The sequence below is a fragment of the Thamnophis elegans genome, chromosome Z (assembly GCF_009769535.1).
Source record: "Thamnophis elegans isolate rThaEle1 chromosome Z, rThaEle1.pri, whole genome shotgun sequence".
Lineage (NCBI taxonomy): Eukaryota > Metazoa > Chordata > Lepidosauria > Squamata > Colubridae > Thamnophis > Thamnophis elegans.
This window is the reverse complement of record NC_045558.1, coordinates 124,249,800-124,272,196: the sequence shown is the minus strand read 5'-3', so window position 1 is coordinate 124,272,196 and position 22,397 is coordinate 124,249,800. Positions and strand designations below refer to the sequence as shown.

At 40.8% G+C, this 22,397-nt stretch overlaps 1 protein-coding gene across 2 annotated transcripts in view; it reads left to right on the top strand.

Moving 5' to 3' along the window:
• The first annotated feature begins 10,003 nt into the window (after positions 1–10,003).
• Positions 10,004–22,397, top strand: part of SETD1A (SET domain containing 1A, histone lysine methyltransferase) — a 30,470-nt gene continuing 18,076 nt past the window's right edge. The window contains exons 1-9 of one of the 2 annotated variants that reach the window (XM_032235616.1): positions 10,004–10,248; positions 11,845–11,980; positions 13,343–13,495; positions 16,513–16,608; positions 17,685–17,955; positions 18,070–18,176; positions 18,613–18,833; positions 18,986–20,021; positions 21,054–21,974. In XM_032235616.1, the coding sequence (XP_032091507.1) occupies positions 13,358–13,495; positions 16,513–16,608; positions 17,685–17,955; positions 18,070–18,176; positions 18,613–18,833; positions 18,986–20,021; positions 21,054–21,974 (2,790 nt within the window). In that variant the 5' untranslated portion in view covers positions 10,004–10,248; positions 11,845–11,980; positions 13,343–13,357. Of the gene's footprint in view, positions 10,363–11,844; positions 11,981–13,342; positions 13,496–16,512; positions 16,609–17,684; positions 17,956–18,069; positions 18,177–18,612; positions 18,834–18,985; positions 20,022–21,053; positions 21,975–22,397 lie in introns of both variants that reach the window. The other variant, XM_032235617.1, reaches the window with a different exon arrangement.

Genomic DNA, 22,397 nt, shown 5'->3' with positions numbered 1-22,397 from the left:
TTTGAATGGATAAAAATAACCTGTCTTTTCTCTATCATGGATTCTATAGTTGTTTTATTGGACAAGGAAAACACATCTTCAAGATGTGCATGTAGGAAGATGGGGAGGGGGATCAAAGCAGAATTAGATGTACAGGAAGCCCAGTTCACATTCCCAGCAGCTGGAGGTCAGTTTCTCAACCTCAGCAACTTTAAGATGCATGGAGTTCAACTCCCAGAATTCCCCAGTCAGCATGGGAGGGTGAATTCTTCAATTCTGGGAGTTGAAGTCCATGCATCTTAAAAGTTGCTGAGATTGAAAAGCAGAGTGCCACATCACGCAAGCAGTAATGAGAAGAAGAAAAAATGCATGGAAGTTGGCTGGGGATACTGCTAAAAATATCTGAAGCACAGCGGCTGCTAAATATTCAACACTCTTCTATCAAGCAATGCTTTACTTTCCGGTTAAAAAATGAATTAATTTAGTTTAATGAGGCCAGCTCAATTACTTGTACGGAGCTTGGCTTTTAAAAGTATTAGGGAAACCAGTTTAGTTTATATCAGCCTTGACTAGCCTGGCTTCTGAATGCACTGGAACACAGCTTCCCTATAAATCTGAGTTGGAATGATCATGGGTTTTGTAGTCTAATGCATCTGAGACGCAAAGGTGGTTTACATCTTAATCATGCAGGACTAGAGTTTTTACACTTGTGAATGGTACACAACTAAAAGCTTGGTACACGCTTTATCATGTATTCTCGAACTCATTTCTATTACTGAAGGACAGCGACTACCAATAGGGGCATGTTTATGTATATAAATAAAATGTTTTTAAAGAAAAAAAATGAAGTTTGTCTAAGTCAAATTATTAAAGGAATAGACTGAAATTAACTGATACATCACTCCCAGAGTTATTACAAGCTCTGCATAAATCATGGCTTCCCCAACTGGTATCCCTGCATTTAGAAAGGGATCACTCATCAGTGTTCTTTAGCCCAACTTTTGCAGTAACAACGTTTGACATGCTCAGATTTTATTACATGGGATTGTATACAGGAACATTCATCCAAGATGAGACATGCAGCTGGAACGGCTCAACTTGGATTGGATATTCTCTCTTTCATCTGCCGCTGTTGTATTGTAGACATACTCAAAACATTTTATTGTTGATTCTTATTTTGCATTTTGGGGTGGGATGCAAATTTATCCCTAATCAGGAAAAAAAAATCCAGAGGGACTGTTCCTGTTGCAGGAGCTGTGAAGTTTAAAAGGCCAGATTGGTGCTCTGTCTTGATAGATGCTTCCTGGAACTGCATTTTTGACAGATTGAACACTGACCTGCTCTGTTTAGTGAAAAGATGGTACAGAGCACAGGATATTCAGAATTTGTGATTTGTGGGTTCTGCTTTGCTGTTCGAAGTTTTCAGGCAGTCATATCAGAGATTTTTCTTAATCTTGCCAGATTTCAATACTTCCATATAATTTCCAAATGTTTCTCACAATTCAAATGCTAACTGAAACATGAGGGAGTGAGAGAAACAAGACAGAATATATATATTTCTCCTTTACTTTGTCACAATATATTATCTGAAGTTTCAAATTATTAAGGCAGATGTTTAGGGAAGCCCCTAGTTATTGAAAGCAGACAATCTGTTTACAGTCCAAAAGATTAGAAGAGTTAGAATAAGTGTTCATCTGTGGAACTAGCTTTGTCCAATTAATTTTGGGCCTAACAAGAACAATCACCTTTTTACTGTATAGAGCAGGGGTGTCAAACTAGTGGCCTGCAGGCCGCATGCATCATGCGCAGGCCATGCCCACCCCAGCTCCGCAAAGGGGAAAAAACATTGCGATACATCACATGATAGTGTGATGCTGCGAGTTTGACACCCATGATATAGAGAAAAACATAGCAGTGAATAAAATGGAAACGTATCCAGCCTTTTGCATTTATTTTGAATTAAAAACTGCATAGAGTAACCTTCATTAAAATTAGCAGAAAGACATCACATATAGCTTAGTACCATAGATATAATGTTATCTTGCATTCAGTTAGGCATTTGTTGAAACATACAATTTGACCAGGGTTGCAGAAACTATCACATCATAAATATGTATGGGCAGGTTGTACACATACAGTTGCAAGAAAAAGTATTTGAACCCCTTGGGATTACATGGAGTTTTGCATGAATTGGTCAGAAAATGTGCTCTGAACTTCATTTCAGTCACAACAATAGACAAATTCTATCTGCTGAAAATAATACTACACAAACATTAGATGTTGCCATGGTCTAATTGAACATAACATGTGAACATTCACAGTGCAGGGAGGAAAAATTATGTGAGCCCCTAGTCTAATGACTTCTTCAAGAGCTAATTGGAGCCAGGAGTGAGCCAACCTTGACTCCAATCAGTGTGATATTGGATGTGTTGCTGACAGCTGTACTGCCCTTTAAAAACACATACTTGTTTTGGGTTTACCGGTTTCTAGAAGCACTGTCTGATGTGAACCATGCCTCGCAGAAAAGAGTTCTCAGAAGACTACGATCAAGAATTGTTGACTTGCATGAAGCTGGAAAGGGTTACAAAAGTATCTCCCAAAGCTTTGATGTTCATGTGTCCACGGTAAGACAGACTGTCTACAAATGGAGAAAATTTAGCACTATTGCTACTCTCCCTAGGCATGGTCGTCCTGTAAAAATGACTGCAAGAGCACAGCGCAGAATGCTTCATGAGGTAAAGAAGAATCCTAGAGTGTCAGCTAACGACCTACAGAAATCTCTGGCACATGCTAACATTTTTGTTGACACATCTACAATAAGGAAAACATTAAACAAGAATGGAGTACATGGCAGGACACCACGGAGGAAGTCATTGCTGTCCCCAAAAAAATATTGCAGCACGCTTGAAGTTTGCAAAAGAGCACCTGGATGTTCCACAGCACTACTGGCAAAATATACTGTGGACAGATGAAACCAAAATTGAGTTGTTTGGGAAAAACACACAATACTATGTGTGGAGGAAAAAAAGGCACAGCATACCAACATCAAAACCTCATCCCTACTGTAAAGCATGGCAGAGGGATCATCATGGTTTGGGGCTGCTTTGCTGCCTCAGGGCCTGGACGGATTGTTGTCATTGATGGGAAAATGGAATTCCAAGGTTTATCAAGACATTTTGCAGGAAAACGTACGACCATCTGTCTGTCAACTGAAGCTCCGCAGAGGATGGGTGATGCAACAGGACAATGACCCAAAGCATACAAGTAATTCAACAAAAAATGGCTTCAACAGTACAGAATACGTTTTCTGGAGTGGCCCAGTCAGAGTCCTGACCTCAACCCGATTGAAATGCTGTGGCATGACCTTAAGAGAGCGATTCACACCAGACATCCCAAGAATATTGCTACACTGAAACAGTTTTGTGAAGAGGAGTGGTCCACAATTACTCCAGATCATTGTGCAGGTCTGATCTGCAACTACAGGAAACATTTGGTTGAGATTATTGCTGCCAAAGGAGGGTCAACCAGTTATTAAGTCCAAGGGTTCACATACTTTTTCCTCCCTGCACTGTGAATGTTTACATGTTATGTTCAATTAAACCATGGCAACATCTAATGTTTGTGTAGTATTATTTTCAGCAGACTGTGTTTGTCTATTGTTTGACTTAGATGAAGTTCAGAGCACATTTTATGACCAATTCATGCAAAACTCCACATAATCCCAAGGGGTTCACATACTTTTTCTTGCAACTGTAGTTGATCTTGCTGATCTCAAGAGTTAAACTGGATCTGAAATTATTTGGAAGTTTCTGGATGGTAGAGAAGCCCAAAAAGCATGCTGGAAGAAAGCAAAGGGATGGCATATCCTTACTTTCCAAAAAAATGTACTGGCCAGGAATCAATCTTCATGTCAACAAGTCATTTAAAAAAAAAATCTGTATCTATCTATCTGCTATTCCCTAACATTTTGTAAAAATGAAGTTTGCTCTGGCAATCAATTCTGCTCCAGGGGTCTTGGCATAGCTGTGTGTCAGTTTCACTAAATAGATCATACCAGGAAATAAATTCCATAGGACGGTTAAAACTATATTGAGATTGGCTATAACAATCATCTTGCACTATATCACTTTCTCCTTAAATTTCAGTGAATAAGGATGGCATCTATCTGAACCACTTCCAAATGTCATTTTAAGTTTTGGACAAACAGTATTTTAACTGCTTTTCTTTAGGTAATAGTTCCTGCCTATTTATGTTATAATCATCTTTACTGTCTGTCAATTAGGAGCAGGTATTTAGGCTGGCCCTGTTTGCGGCTGCTTGTAAGATATGGATTTGGGCTTCATTGGGTAAAGATCTTGTAATTTATGTTCAAGAGAGAGACAGAGAGATTTGAAACACCTATTCTCACACTCTTGGTCTAAGCATGTATGAAGCCTACTCAGTGCAGAATAAGACAATACACTTTAGCTTTGAAATTCCAGAAATACCTAAATTGAACTCTGCTTGAAATCAATCATGGTAAGAATCAAACTAGCATTAGGAAGAACCAGATCTTCTCTCAGCGGAGTTCCTTGTATTGCAGACTTCAAACCATTATTCCACTCAGCATAATCTATTTTAAAGGATTCTTGTAATTATGGAACAGGTTGTCTGTGTATAACTGGCCATCCTTTCTAAAGCTGTACTACGTATGAAATAAAATCATGCAGCTAAAGCAACTACAAAAGTGGCTTTGAAAACTACAGTAATGTGGGACTAGATGAAAGGGGACTATTTCTGAGAAGAGATGGAAGCCAAAACCAGGAAGAACCATAGTATTTCTGCCTGTCACTCATCTTTTTAAGGATCAGCCAGAAGCTAAATGTAAGACTTTAATAGTATCACCACCTAGTGGAAATTAATAATAGTGCTATACTACATACACCCCACATTTCAAAGCAAAGCAGTTTTTAGGAAGCAAGATACGTAAAATGTTGAAATCAGATGTCTGCTTTAACTGTATGAACATGGACATGTTTAATCACACACACAAACACATATAATTTTTCTGGCTAAAATGTTAAAAATATTTTTGTTACATTTTTAATTTGATAATGTGAATGTTAATTATAATCCCAATTTATATCCCCTTTCAATAAGGACAATAGGAATGAAATGGCAGGTATTTCTTTTGGTATCACATCAAAAGAATTTCAAGGTTAGTAAATTGATACATAGTGAAAATTGAGGTTTTTTTATTATTCTAAATTTTAGAATGCTGTTCACCACCATTCACAACTAGATATACTTAGATGTCAAGCCATTTAAAGAAAAAAAAAGTAAAAAAAAAACACCTTTTAAATTTAAAAAGCTATTGCATTGAAATAATTACTCTTCAAAGCTAGGAAGCAGTTTACTAACTTTACGTTTAGCTGGGTGCCAAAGCAATGATGTTAACAAGGTTTTTCTGAATGGTCAAAAGTCCCAGGGCTTTAGAATTTATTCATGTTTGCTTCCCCTTTTTTTGAAAGAAATAACCCAAAGCTTATTTTATTTACTGTACTTTATTTTTATCTATCTATCTATCTATCTATCCATCCATCCATCCATCTATCATCAATCTATCAATCAATCAATCATCTATCTATCCATCCATCCATCCATCCATCCATCCATCCCTCCCTCCCTCCCTCCCTCCCACCCACCCACCCACCCACCCACCCACCCACCTCAAAGTAACTCTTATTAGTTGAATAACAATAAGAAGCTCAACACAGAGGTAAAGTGCTGCTTCAATACCTGAATTTCTTAAAATACAGATAAGCAGGTGTCCAGCCTTTAGGAAAATTTGCAAAAAAGAATTCCAGGTTTTTCTTTTAGGCAAATATACTATTATTATATTGGGAATATGAAACAATTACAAATACTGGTAATCCATAATTGTTTTAATCATCATATTTTTATACTGTCCATCTTTTCTAGGTGACTTTGGGTGGCTTACAGTAAAAAATTCAGTTCAATTGAGTTCAACTATAAGAAACTAATTTCTGCCTGTCCTTTACTCAATCACCTTCTTTTTTCTTAAACTACTCTCCATTTTTTTTTATTAACGAAAAAACAACCTCATTTCCATTATGGCCTGTCCTTTGATTTGCTAATACTTTAGTGGAATTTCTTCATATGTTCCAGCTCAACGAACAAACTGCTTCACCATTTTAATTCCAATGTCTTATAAGCCATCCACAGAATTTTGTTTGTTCATAAAATAATTTCGTTAAGAGCTCAAAATACCACAAGCATAAATACTATCTCCTGCTTTATCTCCACAGCAATAAACGTGTGCCATAAATTGGGCTGAGAGTGACCAGCCCAAAATCACCAGCAAACATCTACAGTGAGGGACGACATGTACTTGGATCTTCTAGATCAGTGGTTCTCATCCAAGGAAACTTTAAGATGCGTGACTTCGACTCCCAGAATCCACCAGCCTGCAATTGGCTGGGAATTTTGGGAGTTGAAGTCTACCTATCTTAAAGAAGCTGAAGAAGCTTCTGGAATCAGTAGCAAAACATCTTTAAAGAAAAACCAGAAAGTCCAGTTGCCTCTTGAAAAAGCATCTTTGGGACACTCATCTTAAAGTTGTTGATGCTGAGAAATATTGCTTTAGATCAGCCCGCAGGGTGCTTAAATCTGGCCCATGGGGCCAGCCTGGATATATCAAAGGACTGGCCCACGGTGCCTCTGCCAGCCAAAACAAACCACCAAGAGGGGGCTACGTGCGGGCCCCACACAGCCTGTTTTCAGCCTCCACAGCCTCCTGCAGCACTCTGGCAGCCAAAAATGTGCCTTGTGGTCTCTGCGTGGCCCATTTTTGCCTGGCAGAGTGTTACAGGAGGACTGGATTGGACTACAATAATGGGGCCTCAAGTAAGTACCTGATCTGGATAGAAAACAAGCAACATCCTATGTTAATACTACAGTTAAATGCCAGATTTTACTTACTGTAGGTCCATTTAATTTAAAATCAATGATTTATAATTGACAGCCATTTCTATTTACTATCCTGAAAATCTACCTCTGCTGTTAGATCTTGTATTATTATGTTATTTATGGTATTTTTATTCAATAAAAATACAATAGTATAGTTTTTCTGCCTGAAAAAGCCTGGAAACTATTAAACAATGAGGTATAAATTTAGATATAAAAGGTTTAGTGGAGTATGAAGAATAAGTAATAAATGCTTGTCAGTAGTATCTTGTAGAAGAGATAGGAAAATGTTTATAGTAAAGAAGTGTCAGCCATGCCCACCATTACCACACTGATCCCCCGCCGTCACCACCCGGCCCTCTGAGGTCAAACTCAACCTTGATGTGGCCTTCCATTAGTTTGACACCCTTATTCTGGATCCCAGTCTTTGATCAAAATTCCACACTATCCTCCATACCATACAACACTATTTGCTTTGGAGAAAGCATAATGAAATTTAGTAGAGAACCTTCCAGAAAAGTAAATTTCTGTGGGCATATTGAGCAATATATTACTTATATATTTAAATTAATGTGTTAACGACAAGGACTGTAATATAAATATCTAACCATCATCATGTCACAGTGATTATTATAATAAGTAAGCATTGAATACATTTTTCAGGAAAGCATAATCTGTTGTTAAACGTTTACCTCTTATAAGCACTATTACGCATCTAGTACAGACTTCAACAGGCTCCTTGGGCATTAATTAGAAGGAATATCTGGGAATGTTTGTTCCTGTGATAGCAAACCTATGGCATGCGTGCCAAAGGTGGCACACAGAGCCGTCTCTGAGGACATGTGAGCTGTCGCCACAGCTCAGCTCCACCACACATGCACAGCATCTGCTGCCGGCCACTGATTTTCGGGTCTCTGCTGCACATGCACGAGACACATGCGGGAGACACATGAGCATGCATGGGGGCATGCGCAGGGGGTCACAGCATTCTCCCTGCAACCCGGTTTTGCTCCCAGGAGGCTGCAGGGAGGTCTACTCTGCTCAAAATGGGGTGTGGGGGGAGGGTTGCATGCACATGCACAAGGTGTGGGGAGCACAGGGAGTCACATGCATGCACAGGGGGGGCACATGGGTGTTGCACACACATTACATTATGGATGCAAGGCATGGGCACACACTATTCTGCACGCTTTCAGTATGCAATGAGAAAAAGGTTAATCATCACTGGTTTATTCTATTAGTTCCAGAAAGCTCATAGAAATAAGTCATGAAATGAAGCAAAGTGATCTTTATCTTTGGCTTTACCATGAGTTTTCCCAGTACCGTATTTTCTAGAGCTGGCAAAGCTTCCAAAATTTTCAGTAACAGATCAAATTATGCATGCATTACTGACATTCTACTTGAAGGCAGTACAAATGAAGCAACACCTTTTCTAGCATATTAATCATAGGATGGATTTCTGCTTGTCCCACATCTATTAAGGGCACAGAGTCTCCTGAATTTGTTAGTCTTCAAGGTGATTTTTGGCCAGTGGGGGGTGGTGGAGAATTGCATGCATCTTTATTTGACAGGACTGTAATACAGGTAGTCCTTGACCTACAACAATTCATTTAGTGATTGTTCAAAGTTACAACAGCACTGAAAAAAGTGACTTATGACAGTTTTTCAGACTTACAACTTTTGTAGCATTTCCCATGATCATGTGATCAAAACTCAGATGCTTGGCAACGGACTCATACTTATGACGGTTGCTGTGTTCCAAGGTCATGTATTTCCCTTTTGCAATTTTCTGGCAAGCAAAATCAATGGGGAAAGCCACATTCACTTAACAACCATGCTACTAATCACTGCAACGATTCACTTAACTACAGCAAGAAAGGTTGTAAAATGGGGCAAAACTCACTTAAATGTCTCACTGAACAACAGAAATTTTGGACTCACTTGTGGTTGTAAGTCAAGGACTACCTATTACCAGCACAGCCCTTACCTATGGGCTCTCAGTGGTGCCCTTGCTGCAGGTGGAATGTCTCACTTAGCAACAGGATTTTGGGGCTCCATTCTGATCATAAATCGAGGACTACCTGTACTTTCACCCCCACCCCCTTTCCCCTTTCCAACTGTATGTCTCCCATTCCTAAAAAAACTTCAGGAAGCCAACAGATTTTTATGCAACACCACAATAGTTGTGCTCTTCCCTGCTGGATTCCCCAGTGGAAGCGGAGGCCCACGCACCTGTCTTGAAAAACCACTATTCTGCCAATTAAAAAATATTTTTAAAAACTATCTGTCCCTCTGGGTTTTGGGCCTGAGAAAGATCCCACATATCTTCAAACCGCCCCATAGCTTAGCCAGGCGTCCTCTCCTTCTCGTTTCTCCCCTGGGACTCAAATCCACGAGGTTTCACCCTTTTAGCTGGGAGTGAACGAGCCAAGAGCGGCTTTCGAGGGACTGAAGTCTCCCATTTTGCCTTCATTCTCGCGGAAAAGGAGCGGCGGCCCTTACTCCTCTGAGGCAAAAAGTGTCGCCTGTCCCGTTGGAAGAAGTGGTGGCTTCTCCTCACGCCGATTCGCCCCTCAGCCGAACCGAGCGAAAAATTTCAACCGGGGCCACCTGTCGCCCCACAAGGCATCACGACGCCAGGGCGAACCGTCGGGGTCCCTGAAATGACGCGCCCTTTTTCCCCTCTGTCAGGCTGGGATGAATCTGCGGGGACGGAACTGCCGCCTCACTTCCCTTCGTAGGAGTTCTAGCGGCCATTTCGGAACCGCCGATTCCTCTCGAGGGAGCGCTCGACGGGGAAAAGAAATTCCAGAGAGCCGCTGAGCCGCCCGAAAGCTTCCCGCCGAACTTGCTGGCGTGCTCGGTGGGCCTCGGGGTGAGAAGCGGATTTCCCCCCGCTTCTCGCTTGCCTCGAAAGTGCCGATTCGGGGATAAAATAGGGCCCAGTCTCGCGCAGAGGCAGGGTTAATGAGGGGATTTAAAAAAAAAAAAAACCCGGAGCCCCGCGAATCTCGCGAGGTCTGACGCGAGACGCTCTCTCCTGAGTGCGTTGGCCCCGCCCCCTTAGTCCCTGTCGGTAGCGGTGGAAGCGGCGGCTTGTCACCCTTTTTCCCCCCTTTCCCTCTTTTCTTCTCTTTCCCCTTTTCCCCCTTCCGCCCTTCCCTCACAGGGCGCGAGGAGGGAAAGGCAAAGACCAGCGGCGGAGCGCGAGGCCGGACCGAAGGAGGAGGAGCAGCAGCAGCAGCTGGAGGAGGGGGCCGCGCGTGCGCCCCCTTGATCGGAGGAAAAGGGGGGGAGGAGCGGGTAGGAGCAGGTTGACGCGCGAGGGTTCGCAGCGCGAGATACCCTTACGGCTCGGGAGTGTGTGTGGAGGTGCGGGGAGACGCCGCGGCGGAACGGCTCGCGCCTGAGTGACGGGTGTGTTGGGAGGGGGGGAGGCGCGCGCTGGGGATGAGGGGCTGCGCATCTGGTGGGCGGGGTCGGGGATACCTGATGGGAGAGGGGAACACCCTGAGGGGGGGCGGGTTTGAGGAAGAGGAGGCTGAGGGGGAGGGGATTTAAAAATGGGAGGGGTTAAAGGAAAGTGTAATATTATGAGTGGGGGGGGGGAATAGCCGAAATGGGGTCCAGAGGTGCAGAGTTATAAGAGAAAGGACCCGGGGGGGGGGTATGGCGGGGCAGGAGAGGGAGGCCCGGCTGAGGAGAGAGAGAGTAGGGAGCTTTACACTCTCTCTCTCTCACACACACACACACAGAAGGGTTGTGTTTCCTGTACCAGGGATGTTCGGGAGGGGGTTGCTGTGGAAACTGGATGCCTTTCTGAGGATGGGACACTATACTGAGGACGGTGACTGAAAAAGGGGAGCTTTTGGCATGAAAAGCTGTGAGGAAGCATTTGGCCAGAGGAGGAGGGATGGTTTTTGAGGGGGACCTGCCAAGGGACCCTTTCTCAAGGTACCTCAGGTTGATCCATGCCTCCACTCCTGCCCCAGGCACCCCCCTTCAGCCAGTCTTAACTCATCCCTCTTTATACAGTTGTGCCAACTGAGCGTCAGCTGATTTGGGGGGAAAAATCTAGCAGGTATTTAGAAGGGTTAGGATGAGGTAAGGGTCTCTGGTGTGCTTTGGGAAAGATAAGCAGTGATACGATAGCAATATAGTGGGAGGGCAATATTCTATAGAGACAGGATACTAGAAGTCAAAGATAAGGGTAGAGAAGGGAATGTGCTTGTGGAGATATTGGGAGGTTAAAGGGAAATATGATATCTTCCTTGTAGAGATGGGAAAATTAAGAGAATTGCTTGAGGGCGGGGGAGAAAATTGGAAATGATGCTTCTCTATAAAATAAAGAAGCATCAAAAAATTAGGATTATCTTTATAAATTATAGTTTGAAGATGGACTTTCTTAGCTATAAAGAAAATAGGAGTAAATAACTTGAGGTAATAACATTTACAACTGAAACAAGAGGGCAAATCTATGTCAGCAGGCTTTGTAGGCTTAGAGAATATTATATGTTTATGCTATTTATTATTCCCTTGGCAAAAGAACCAAACTTTCCCCACAGGAAATTTTTATAGCATAGCTTAGTTTATTGTTTATGGGTTTAGTTTGCTCCATTTTCTTTAATTATAAATAATACCTGTAATGTTCAATTTTTAATTATTTCAATAATTTGGGGTCTTTTGTGAACATATAAATTTCTTCATATGGAAGAAGTCATTCCTAAAAGTTCAAATTTGGGTTCTCATATCTAGATTTAATCTATCATCAGAATTTTGCATATAAAATCAGAATGCTATAATATTACTGCCTGAAAATATTTAAGAATTCAAGTTTGAATCCCTCATGAGAATATGTCGTTGCTTGCATTTTAAAACATTTTTCTACTTTCTTCCTAGTCTCTTAGATATTCTGTTTCAAATTATGGATTGAACCAACTCTTACCTGGTTTTATTGAGAAGGAGAAAAAATATTGTATAGCAATACATTGAACTTTACAAGTAGTTTGACCACAGAAGAGATCATCTACATCAGGTTTAAGTTTATTCCTTTCTTTTACTGTGATATAATTTCTATGTATTCTGAGATATGTATGCCTGTCCTTATGCAATTAGCAGTTGCATATGGGAGTAGAATGTAAGTTAAAAGAGTTCCCAAGATTGCATTGCTACTTAAAATTAATTCGATTTTTTAAAAAAAAAAAAATCATCTGGCAGATTATGAATACATTGACATAAAAGTATGATTTACGGTCAAGTGAAAATAAAATAACTAAAACTTATAGTCAGGGATTTTTTTTAAATGATAATTTTATAATATTGTGGCATATACTACTACGAAGTTTTTTTCCAACAGTTTTTGGTCAGGCATCTGTCTACATTACTTGAGTTCCAGGATGGTTTGATTCAGGGATGGATATCTGAATAGAGGAGATATCCCATTTCTAAACATCTCCATAAGGCAATAGTACAATTTTATTAATGAATCATTATTTTTCTGATTTTCAAGAACTATTTGGTATCAACTTATTTTCTTTGTTTCTTCATATAACAAAAGTCCCATCTTACTTTGTTCATAGTTCAGTTTCTGAGATTGCACATCATTTGCTAACCAAATATTTCTTCAGTCATTAGAAATAGAGGTTTACTTTTCTTTTCAGAAAAAGATAAGTTTAAAAGTCTGAATGTTCTCGTTTAAACACTCTTAAGCAAATTTCTATGTGCTACATTTTGCAGATTCACTCTGCCTCTGAACAAATAAGGCTATAGAATCATGAGTCCAGGCAGTTCTGTTCTGTTCTGTGTATATTGAATTACATTAGTCTTGTACTGTAGACTACAAGCCTTGATTAGTATAAATATGTCCACTGGTTTCTTGAAAAAGAAAATGACCTCAGCTTTTAGTAGTTTGCTCTAGTCAGAAGTATTTATCTTGTATTGACACAATTATAATAAGCTGACCATAGAATGCTAGACAAAGAATATCAAAGTATTTGAGATTTAGTAGCACTATTCAGGGGGAGGGGGAGCAGGTACATTAACCAGGCCTTATAATTTAGGATATCATGTGAACACAACAGTTGGAGTTCAGTTATTTTCAAAGTCAACTTTGCACATTCAGGTACTTTGGAATAAGCCACTGAATGCTGTAAGTAGCTCTGGGAATGCTAAACTGATCTTGAAATAGATGCAGGAAAAAATTTGTGAGCATATTGTTTCACAGTGCTTAATATTAAAACTTCTGGTTCCTTTATATACAGAAAGATATCTTTAAATGGTGATTCTTAGTATGAAAGTTTCAGGGGTGGATGGCAGTAGAATCTCTCATTGAAATTACTTCTGCTGGAAATGAGCACATCATTTAATATATTCCTTTGATTCCATGTGCATCCTGCAGTGTAAATGAGTCAGAATGGATCAGGAAGGTGGGGGTGACTTCCAGAAAAACCCTAACTTCCAGTGGAGAAACTACAAGCTCATTGTTGATCCTATGCTTAAGGATGGCCCACACAAGATCTACCGCTATGATGGAGTGCATTTCAGCACTAACGTAAGTGGACAGTATTAGATTTTTTTTATTTTTTTATTTTACTAAATTGTAAAGCATGTGAGTCATTCCTACTGAGTATGGATGGTCTAATGTTTGGTAATATCTTTAGGTCCTCTTTAATATCTTTTCCAGATTCTTTGTATTGCTTCTCCTGTTTTCTTCATGCACTGTATTTTGCTGACATTTTAGTTTCCTTTCCGTCTCTTACATGAGAACAGATCCAGTGCAGTGTGACACAAATCTTTGGATGAGTCAGCTCTGTACTGATCCTTGTCCAGCTTTTTCATGACTACCACAAGCTCCCCATTCCATACTGCTCTTTTTCTATGTGTGTCATTATACATTTAGATTATGTAACTAACACAAGAACTTGAATACTTTCCATAGTTTTCAAAAAGGCCGTTGCCAAAAATTCTGTTATTTCCTTCTGTCATATTGAGGTTGGCTTTTAGGAACATCATCTACTCTCCACCACTTACCAATTTTTATAACATTTTTTACTATCTAGCATGCACTAGATTTCTGTTGTGAAAATTGGCTAGTTGACCTGGTGTGTTGTCTCTGATAAAGAGACCTGTGGTTGATGGTCTAGGAATCCAAAAAAGGTGGTAATTTTAGTGAGGAGGAAGGTAGGAGTTGACTGGATTTAGGGAGTGCCTACGCTAGTGATGGCAAACCTATGGCATACGTGCCACAGATGGCACGCAGAGCTCTCTCTGTGGATATGCACGTGACCAGCCGCTCTCTTTCAGGTTCTGTCGCACGCTTCCACACTGGGAAGCTGGTCTTCGCTCATGTTTGCAGCGGAATCCAGAAGAGAGAATCTGGCTGCATATGTGCCGTCACTAGCTGCACTTTCAGGTTCCGTCACAAGCATGCGCAAAGATGGCCAGTGAGCATGTGTGCGACAGAATCTGGAAGAGAGCAGCTGGCCGTGTGCGCATGCGTACCGGCCAGCTGCTCTCTTCTGGGTTTCAGTGGTCTGGTGCACGCACCAGTGCTCCTGTGTTGGCATTCGGTGCTAAAAAGGTTAGCCATCACTGATCTAGGCTTTTGCTTAAATCTGATAGTAGCCAGTGATTTTCTTAACATGCTCAAGCATTTAACTTCACCAAAATCAGTAGGAGTTTAACTTACTTTCTTTTTCTAACACTTGTTGATTATAGGCTTTTCTGTGTAGACTAAGAAGGCAAAAATTCCAAGAATATTTCTTAGAAAGTTAGTTTCTATGTATTTTAACATTATGAAAACTGCATTATGATTAAGGCTTATGAAAGAGTGCTGGTATATAATAATGGAAGCACAAGGTTCCTGGTAGTTTCCAAGCCTGTTTATTCATAGTCTGTACTGTATAACAGCAAATGGAGAAGTTCAGGACAAATATATTTTCCTTTCTAATTCAAGCAAGGGACAGCCCCTGAGTTCCATAAATAAGATTTTCTGTTAGTTTTTAAAGCCCCAATCAATTCTTAATAGAATCATAAAAGAAAAATAACTTCCTTTGAAAATAGAAATGGGAACAGGTCTTAAAGCACTGTGAAAATTACAGTTCATGTTTCTTAGTTGCTAATCATACTTACATATTTTCTCTTTTCCATACTAAGCCATCCATGATATAATTATTTGTTGATGCTTAACATTGTCTTCTTCAGCATGCTGTTCTTTTAATTTCCTGAAAAGGAAATATTTTGAAATCCCACTGAAATATAAAACATATTCCACTGTAATCTGTATCAAATTGAGGTATGCAAATTTTTCAGTCAAAATATTAGCATCATAAAACATTTAAATACTTGAATGCCAATGACATAGTACTACAAATTTCCCATTATTAAAATAAACAGTTCAGGTTGTGAAATAAATACTTTAAGGTCGGTATGGTTTGTTCTGAAATATATAGTGTATCCTATACAGGATTGGAATGTTTTGTCTGTTGCTTGATTTGTGGAAAAAGTGCCATTGAGAAGAATCCAGAAATAAATTTATGGCTTATGCCAAACATTGGAAGTGTTTTAAGCCTGAAGCGCAAAACCCTTCTAAAAAGCAACAGATTATCTTGTACTCAGCATGGGACATTTCACAATTTGTGATTGAAACATTTTTTTACATCCCTAGAATTGGAACACTACTTTCTTTTTTCTAAATTTACTTTCTTCTAATATACTGTGCTTGAAGTTTGATAGAAGTCATTTTCTAATAATTCAATTTTAGATGGTTGTCTGATTTTGTCTCAGTGTATTTTTTAATACTATTCTACTGGATTAGACAGGAGATAATGTGAATATAGAGTCATGTAAATCACATGCATCTTTAATTTTTCTTAAATTCATAATGCCAGTTTTAGTATAGCACAAACAAAACCAAAAGAACTCAAAAAATTCTGCATTGTATAATTAAGAGGGATTTCAAGCTGCTATCTCCTTGAAATAAGATGTTACTTGAAGCGGAATGAATCTTCTCTATTATTCACTTTTTTTCTTTCCATACAGGAAAGCCTGTGAGGTTTTTCTTTATTAAACATTTGTTTGCTTGGGCAGCAAACAAGCAGCAGAACTAATAGTGACAAAATGATTTCAAAGACATTGAGAACCTGGAAAGAAAATGATTTTTAAACATTTTGTCAAGTTTAATGCCTTATATATTTGACATTTGTGAATCCATATATAGGTAGTACTTGACTTATGACCACAATTGTGAACCAAGCTTCCCAACTTACTAAGTGATAGGATCATTAAATGTCATGACTGTATGACTTTTTTTTTGCTGCAAATGATATTTATTGATGTGTTGCCCATTTCAGAATAATATTAATCTGGATAGTGTATAATAGTTAGGTTTATGTTTTAATTGCTTAATGACTTTAAAGTTTTATCTGTAATTCTGTTTTTATTGCACACATCCTAGAGTCAGATTTGTGAAATGGGCAACTATATTAATTTGATAAAAATCAAGATGTACTTAATGCCATTTAGTCAATAAGGCTTTTGATTCACCACTGCTTTCTAATCTTTTCTCAGGATTCAGGTCACACTCCTGTAAAAGCATTGCAGGATCCGAGACACAGGAAATGGTCCAAAACCAGAGATCTTTCTCTTCCAGTCCCAAAGTTTAAGGTAAGCTATACTTACTTTGTTATAGATCATTTTTCTCCAGTTCTTTTAAAGCTTCCAGAACCATTAGCACAACCCCAAGTATTACACCTGCATTTCTTTGAAATGCATTCTGGGATTTCCTTTCATTTCTAAAGATTTCCTCAGGATAAAGAAGAATGTTGATAGGGAAACTGAGCCCTGTTAGCTTAAACAGTAAGCATATACAATACAATACAATACAATACAATACAATACAATACCAGAGTTGGAAGGATCCTTGGAGGTCTCCTAGTCCAACCCCCTGCCTAGGCAGGAAACCCTACACCATTTCAGACAAATGGCTATCCAATTTCTTCTTTAAAACTTCCAGTGTTGGAGCATTCACAACTTCTTGTGGCAAGCTGTTCCACTGATTAATTGTTCTGACTGTCAGGAAATTTCTCCTCAGTTCTAAGTTGCTTCTCTCCTTGATTAGTTTCCACCATAAATATCTACCTCCATTGGCATTGATGCTGAAAAATAAGGTAGTATGCAAGGAGATTGCTACAGAGCTTTTATAAAACTAAAATTCTCAAAACTGAGCAAGAACAGCAATAGTGGCTCCCAAGAGGATAAACCATGTTGTTGCATTTTGTTAGACTTTCTGTATTTCTTTTGGATACATTTTGGTGGAATATCAATGGATAATAAATGTGTGCTTCAACTGTAAAAAATAAAAGAAGAAGAGAGTTTTTCAAAGAAGTACAGGATAGCTTCAGAAGCTGTAAATAAAGGATATCTAAAGTGTATGGGTGTATATAAAAGTGTCCATTTTAATTTTGGAAATTACTGTCAGGTAAATGGTAGTACTTGAAATAATATGATTGTACTTGAAATAATATGATCAGGAATTTAAATGGAGATATATCTGTTTGATCTACTTCAAGGGCCAGACATCTGGACTCAGCTGACCAAAGTTTAGTCCTGCAGCATTTTCAGCATTCTTTAAAAACTTTTCCCACCTGCCAGTTGAATATTTTCTTATTTATTGGCATTTAATGTAAGTGGAGGTTGCTTTTAGCTGCCTTATCCCATCTTTCCCATCTTTCCTTCTGCAGCTAGATGAGTACTATGTGGGCCAGATCCCTCTGAAGGAGGTGACTTTCGCCCGGCTCAATGATAACATCAAGGAAACCTTTCTGTGTGAGATGTGCAAAAAGTATGGTGACATTGAGGAGATTGAAATTCTGTATAATCCAAAGAATGGTAAGCACCTGGGCCTGGCCAAGGTGCTCTTCACTAGCACAAGGGGGGCGAAGGAGACAGTCAAGAACCTGCATAATACTTCAGTCATGGGCAACATCATCCATGCCCAGCTTGACATCAAAGGTAATGACCTTCCTTTAGTCACTTTCCTAATTTAGTATCACACCGACCCACCCTCCCTCATTTTGAATGGCACCTGCTTCCTATAAACTGGTGGGGTTTTTTTTGTTTTTATAGGTCAACAACGTATGAAATATTATGAACTGATTGTAAATGGCTCTTTCACACCCCAGACTGTCCCAACTGGAAGCAAAATGCTGAATGAGAAGTTCTCAGCTGATTTGGTAACTTTAGAAACTTATTTGAATCTGCTGGATTAGTTTAGGTGCCCCTTTTTCTTCACAAGATCTTCCCTGTAGGTTTTCTTCTCTATTTAAGACTTACTCTGAGAAAATTTCTTACTAACTTCTGTTTTCTTGATACAATTAGGATACTGCTCCCTCCCACTGCTGAACTGCATTCATTGCCTACCTGCAACTCTCCTGTGTCCTATAGGTAGTAGCTGATGCCTTGCTTTAGGCTTAGCTCAGTCTTCGATTTTGCCATGTGTGCATTTTGGTAAATGAAGTAGCTGAGCTAAGAAAATGTTAGGTGTCATCTAAAATAGATGCTTATCTATTAGGCAGAATGGTGTGAGCTACTTGGCTTTGCATTGCACATGAACTTTAGCTCTGGGCAAGAAGTGATATCAAGTGATTGTCAACATTATTCTTTTTACAGTCAGAGTCTCGAAGACACCATTCGGCCAATTCATTGTACCCGAGTAATGCAATGCCTACAACGCCTGGCAACGGCACCCCTTGTTCTCAGGACACTCCGTACTCCAGTGGCCGACAAGACACACCTTCTTCCTATGGCCAATACACACCACAGTCCCAGGGGACTCCATATACCCCTCGGGGAGGAACACCATATTCACAGGATTCTGCTTACTCTAGCAGGTAAGAGTTTCTCTTCTCCTCCCACCCTCCACTTGAGACAAGATTTGGGGAAATTGTCTTAAGTAATATATGAACTTTTCAGAGCCAGTTCATTGGGGGCAGAAGAGATGCGCAGATGTTCATGGAACTGCTTCTTTCTTTTCTTCTCCAAGGCAAGGGACCCCAGGCTACTCAAACTACCAGCCAGAGCCAACATCATACAAATCCTCTCGGCATGAAAACAGCTTTTCAGACTCGTTCTTCCGTCGGCACTATGCTCCAGCCTCATCCTCTTCTTCATCTTCCTCCGCTCACTACCGCAGTAATGACCATCATTACCCCCCTTACAGTCAGCAGTTTAGTGGTGGTGGCGGTGGTGGCAGCAGCAGCTGTGTGTCCACCACCAGTGGTAGCCGATACCAGCGCCTCTCATCCACAGGGCGATCTTCCTCCTCTTCCTCTCATCGCTCTCATCCAAGGGACGACTCTGGCTTCCATTCCCGACACAGAGAACGCTCTCAACGGGAAGATCCTACTCTTTCGTCCACTGTCACCACCACTACTCCTTCCACCTGTGTTGTCACTGCAGCTTCCTCCTCATCTGTGACAACGGCATCAGAAAGCATTCAGTTCCAGAACAGTCATGGCTTTGCCCAGCAGAGTGTGGAACACTTCCCAGCACCCAGTGTGATCTACCCATCCTACACAGCCACCCCAGAGTCCTTCTCTGTGCCTGCAGAACCCCACGCTGTGGATCAGGATTACCGGCTGCTCCCCACAGCAGAAACGTTTGCAGCCAACTCCCTGCCTCCTACAGAATTTCTTGCTCAGGAAACTAAAGACAACATTAGTCCAGCAGTGACCGTAGCTCCGGTGATTGATGACCGATCCCATTCTCCTGCTGTGCAGACCTCACCGGCCCGGTCTGGTTCCCCTGCCCCTGAGACTACCAATGAGAGCGTACCCTTTGCTCAGCACAGCAGTTTGGACTCCCGCATCGAAATGCTCCTGAAGGAACAGCGGTCCAAGTTTTCTTTTCTCAATTCAGACACCGAAGAGGAAGAGGAAGAGAAAGGTGGGACCAAGGGAACAGAGCCACATGGCCCGTGCACTCCACCACCACCTCTTCCAGTCAGCTTTGAAGATGTGGTGCCAGCCATGGATGTGGCAGCAAGGGACGAATCCCCGAAGGCTAATGGGCAAGACAGAGTAAGTTTTCAAGGTTTGGAATCTACTTTTTGTCTTGTTTAATGGAATTAATATGAGTGGTTCTCTATTGGCAATCTCTGAACAAGCAACCTTCTGGAGCAGAACAGCACCATTCACACAGAAAAATGTTTCAGAAGTTTGCTAAAGTACAAGTGTTGTTTTTTTAAGGATCTAGGATAAAATCCCCAAATGGGCCTGAAAAAATAGTATGTTTAGTGGCCAGAGAACATTAGGACAATAAAATGTAGCCGCTAGAGAATAGTTTTATTCTGCAATTTTGAACACAAGCCCACTAGATCATAATATGCATAGGTGTACTTTTCCCCTGTCTGTGTGCACTATAAACTTTAGTTTTAAGTGTATATAATGTAAATTATTTTAATAGTATGTCAGCTTAATTTGCATGCTTATCAGATAGTATTTTATTGATCTTACAGATAATCAGTTCTTGGAAACTACCATATTTTTCAGACTATAAGATTCACTGGAATATAAGATGCACCAAGATTTCGAAGAGGAAAACAAGAAAAAAAAAGTTTTTGCCCTCCCCAGGAGCACTCTACAGGCTTCCCAAACCATCTGTTTTTGCAAAAAACTGGCCCATTTTTTGCAAAATTGGCTGCACGAGGCAGGGTTTTTGGGGGGGGGCAAAAATGGATGTGTTCAGTGTATAAGATGCACCGATATTTTCACCCTTTTAGGGAGGAAAAAAGTGTGTCTTATACAGAAAAGTATGGTAAATGGGTTTTTAACCAGGAAATGTTTAGAACTAGAAATCAGACTAGTAACCTTTCTGTAATCAAGCATTTTAAAGTTTGACTCATGTGGCTCAGTTTTTCTTGATTTTTAAGCTGAGAATATTAGTAGCTTTATTAGATTGGGCAGGTAAGGAGAATGCAGGAATGGGGAACTCATGTTTTGCGAACTGCAAGTGGGAGTTGATTGAACTGCCTTCAGGTGAATAGATTAGCTGCCTAATTCATTCACTTTATCACTTTCCTTGCTGTTCTTTTCCTTCTGATTCTTAATCAGGCATCTCAGCAGTCTTCAGGAGAAGACATGGAAATTTCCGAAGATGAAGCCGAAGTCGAGCCTCCAACTCCTGTGGCAGGGGTCTCTGACCCACATTTTTCTGTTATGCCATCAGTTCTGGGTCACATGCAGTTGGGGGTGTCCTCCTTTACTTCCCACCATCATCCAGAACCACCACCCTCTTATCCAATCCAGCCTCTCATGTCTGTCTCCCTCCCTCACCTGGCGGGTAAAACCCATTCACTTTCTAACTTTGGCCAAGTCGGTCCCCGGCTCGGTCATCGCCTGTCCGATTTCAGAGGACGAGCAAATGTGGTGGGTGGAGGCCGTGGTGCTCCCCACATCTATGACTTTGTCAACTCCATGGAGCTCATGAACCGGCTTGGCAACCAGTGGGGTGGGATGCCCATGTCTTTCCAGATGCAAACCCAGATGCTGAGCCGCCTTCAGCAGCTGCGTCAAAGCAAAGGCCAGTATGAGGACCCTTTCTCCTATCACCGGGACGCGGCTTCTTTCTGTGGTCGTCCTCTGTACGGTGCTGGGTACTTACTGGAGCAGGACGGTCACCACTTCCAGCGAGACCAGCTTTTCATGCAGCAGCCATCAGCAGTTGGGACCTCAGAGCAGCAGCAACAGCAGCAGCCGCAGCAACAACAACAACATTCCTCGGAGCAGCTGCCTCTCCCCCCTCCACAGAGGCTGCTTGATTTCCGGACAGCTCCATGGGGATATCAGGAAGAGCTGGCTCCGCTTCCACCACTTCCTGAAGATCCACACGCCTCTGTAGTGGACAGTGTCCTTGCAACCCTCATGCAGGAAATGAAGAACATTATGCAGCGAGACCTCAATCGTAAGATGGTTGAGAATGTGGCTTTCAACACCTTTGACAAGTGGTGGGAATGCAAAGAGGAAAAAGCCAAGGTGATTTTGGTTTGCCACCCATCTTGAGTCCAATTGGAAGGAAATGGGAGATAGGTTATTTGTGAACAGGTAGTCTTTGACTTACAACAGTTAATTTAGTGATGGTTGCAGGGTCCCGGAGTCACATGATCCCTGTTTGTAACATTCTGACGAGCAAAGTCAAGGGGGAAGCCAGGGTCACTTAACAACTGCGTTACTAATTTAAAACAGTGATTCACTTAAACGTTGTGAGAAAAGTCATAAAATGGAACAAAGTGACTTAACATATTTCTCACGTAACAACATAAATTTTGGGCTCAATTGTGGTCATACGTTGAGGATTACCTGTATTGTTTATTTGAGTAGTTTAGCAATATTTGGCCTGGGGGGGGGAAGGGAGAGAGAAAGATTAATAAAATAATTCTCAGACTGTAGTTTTGTAGG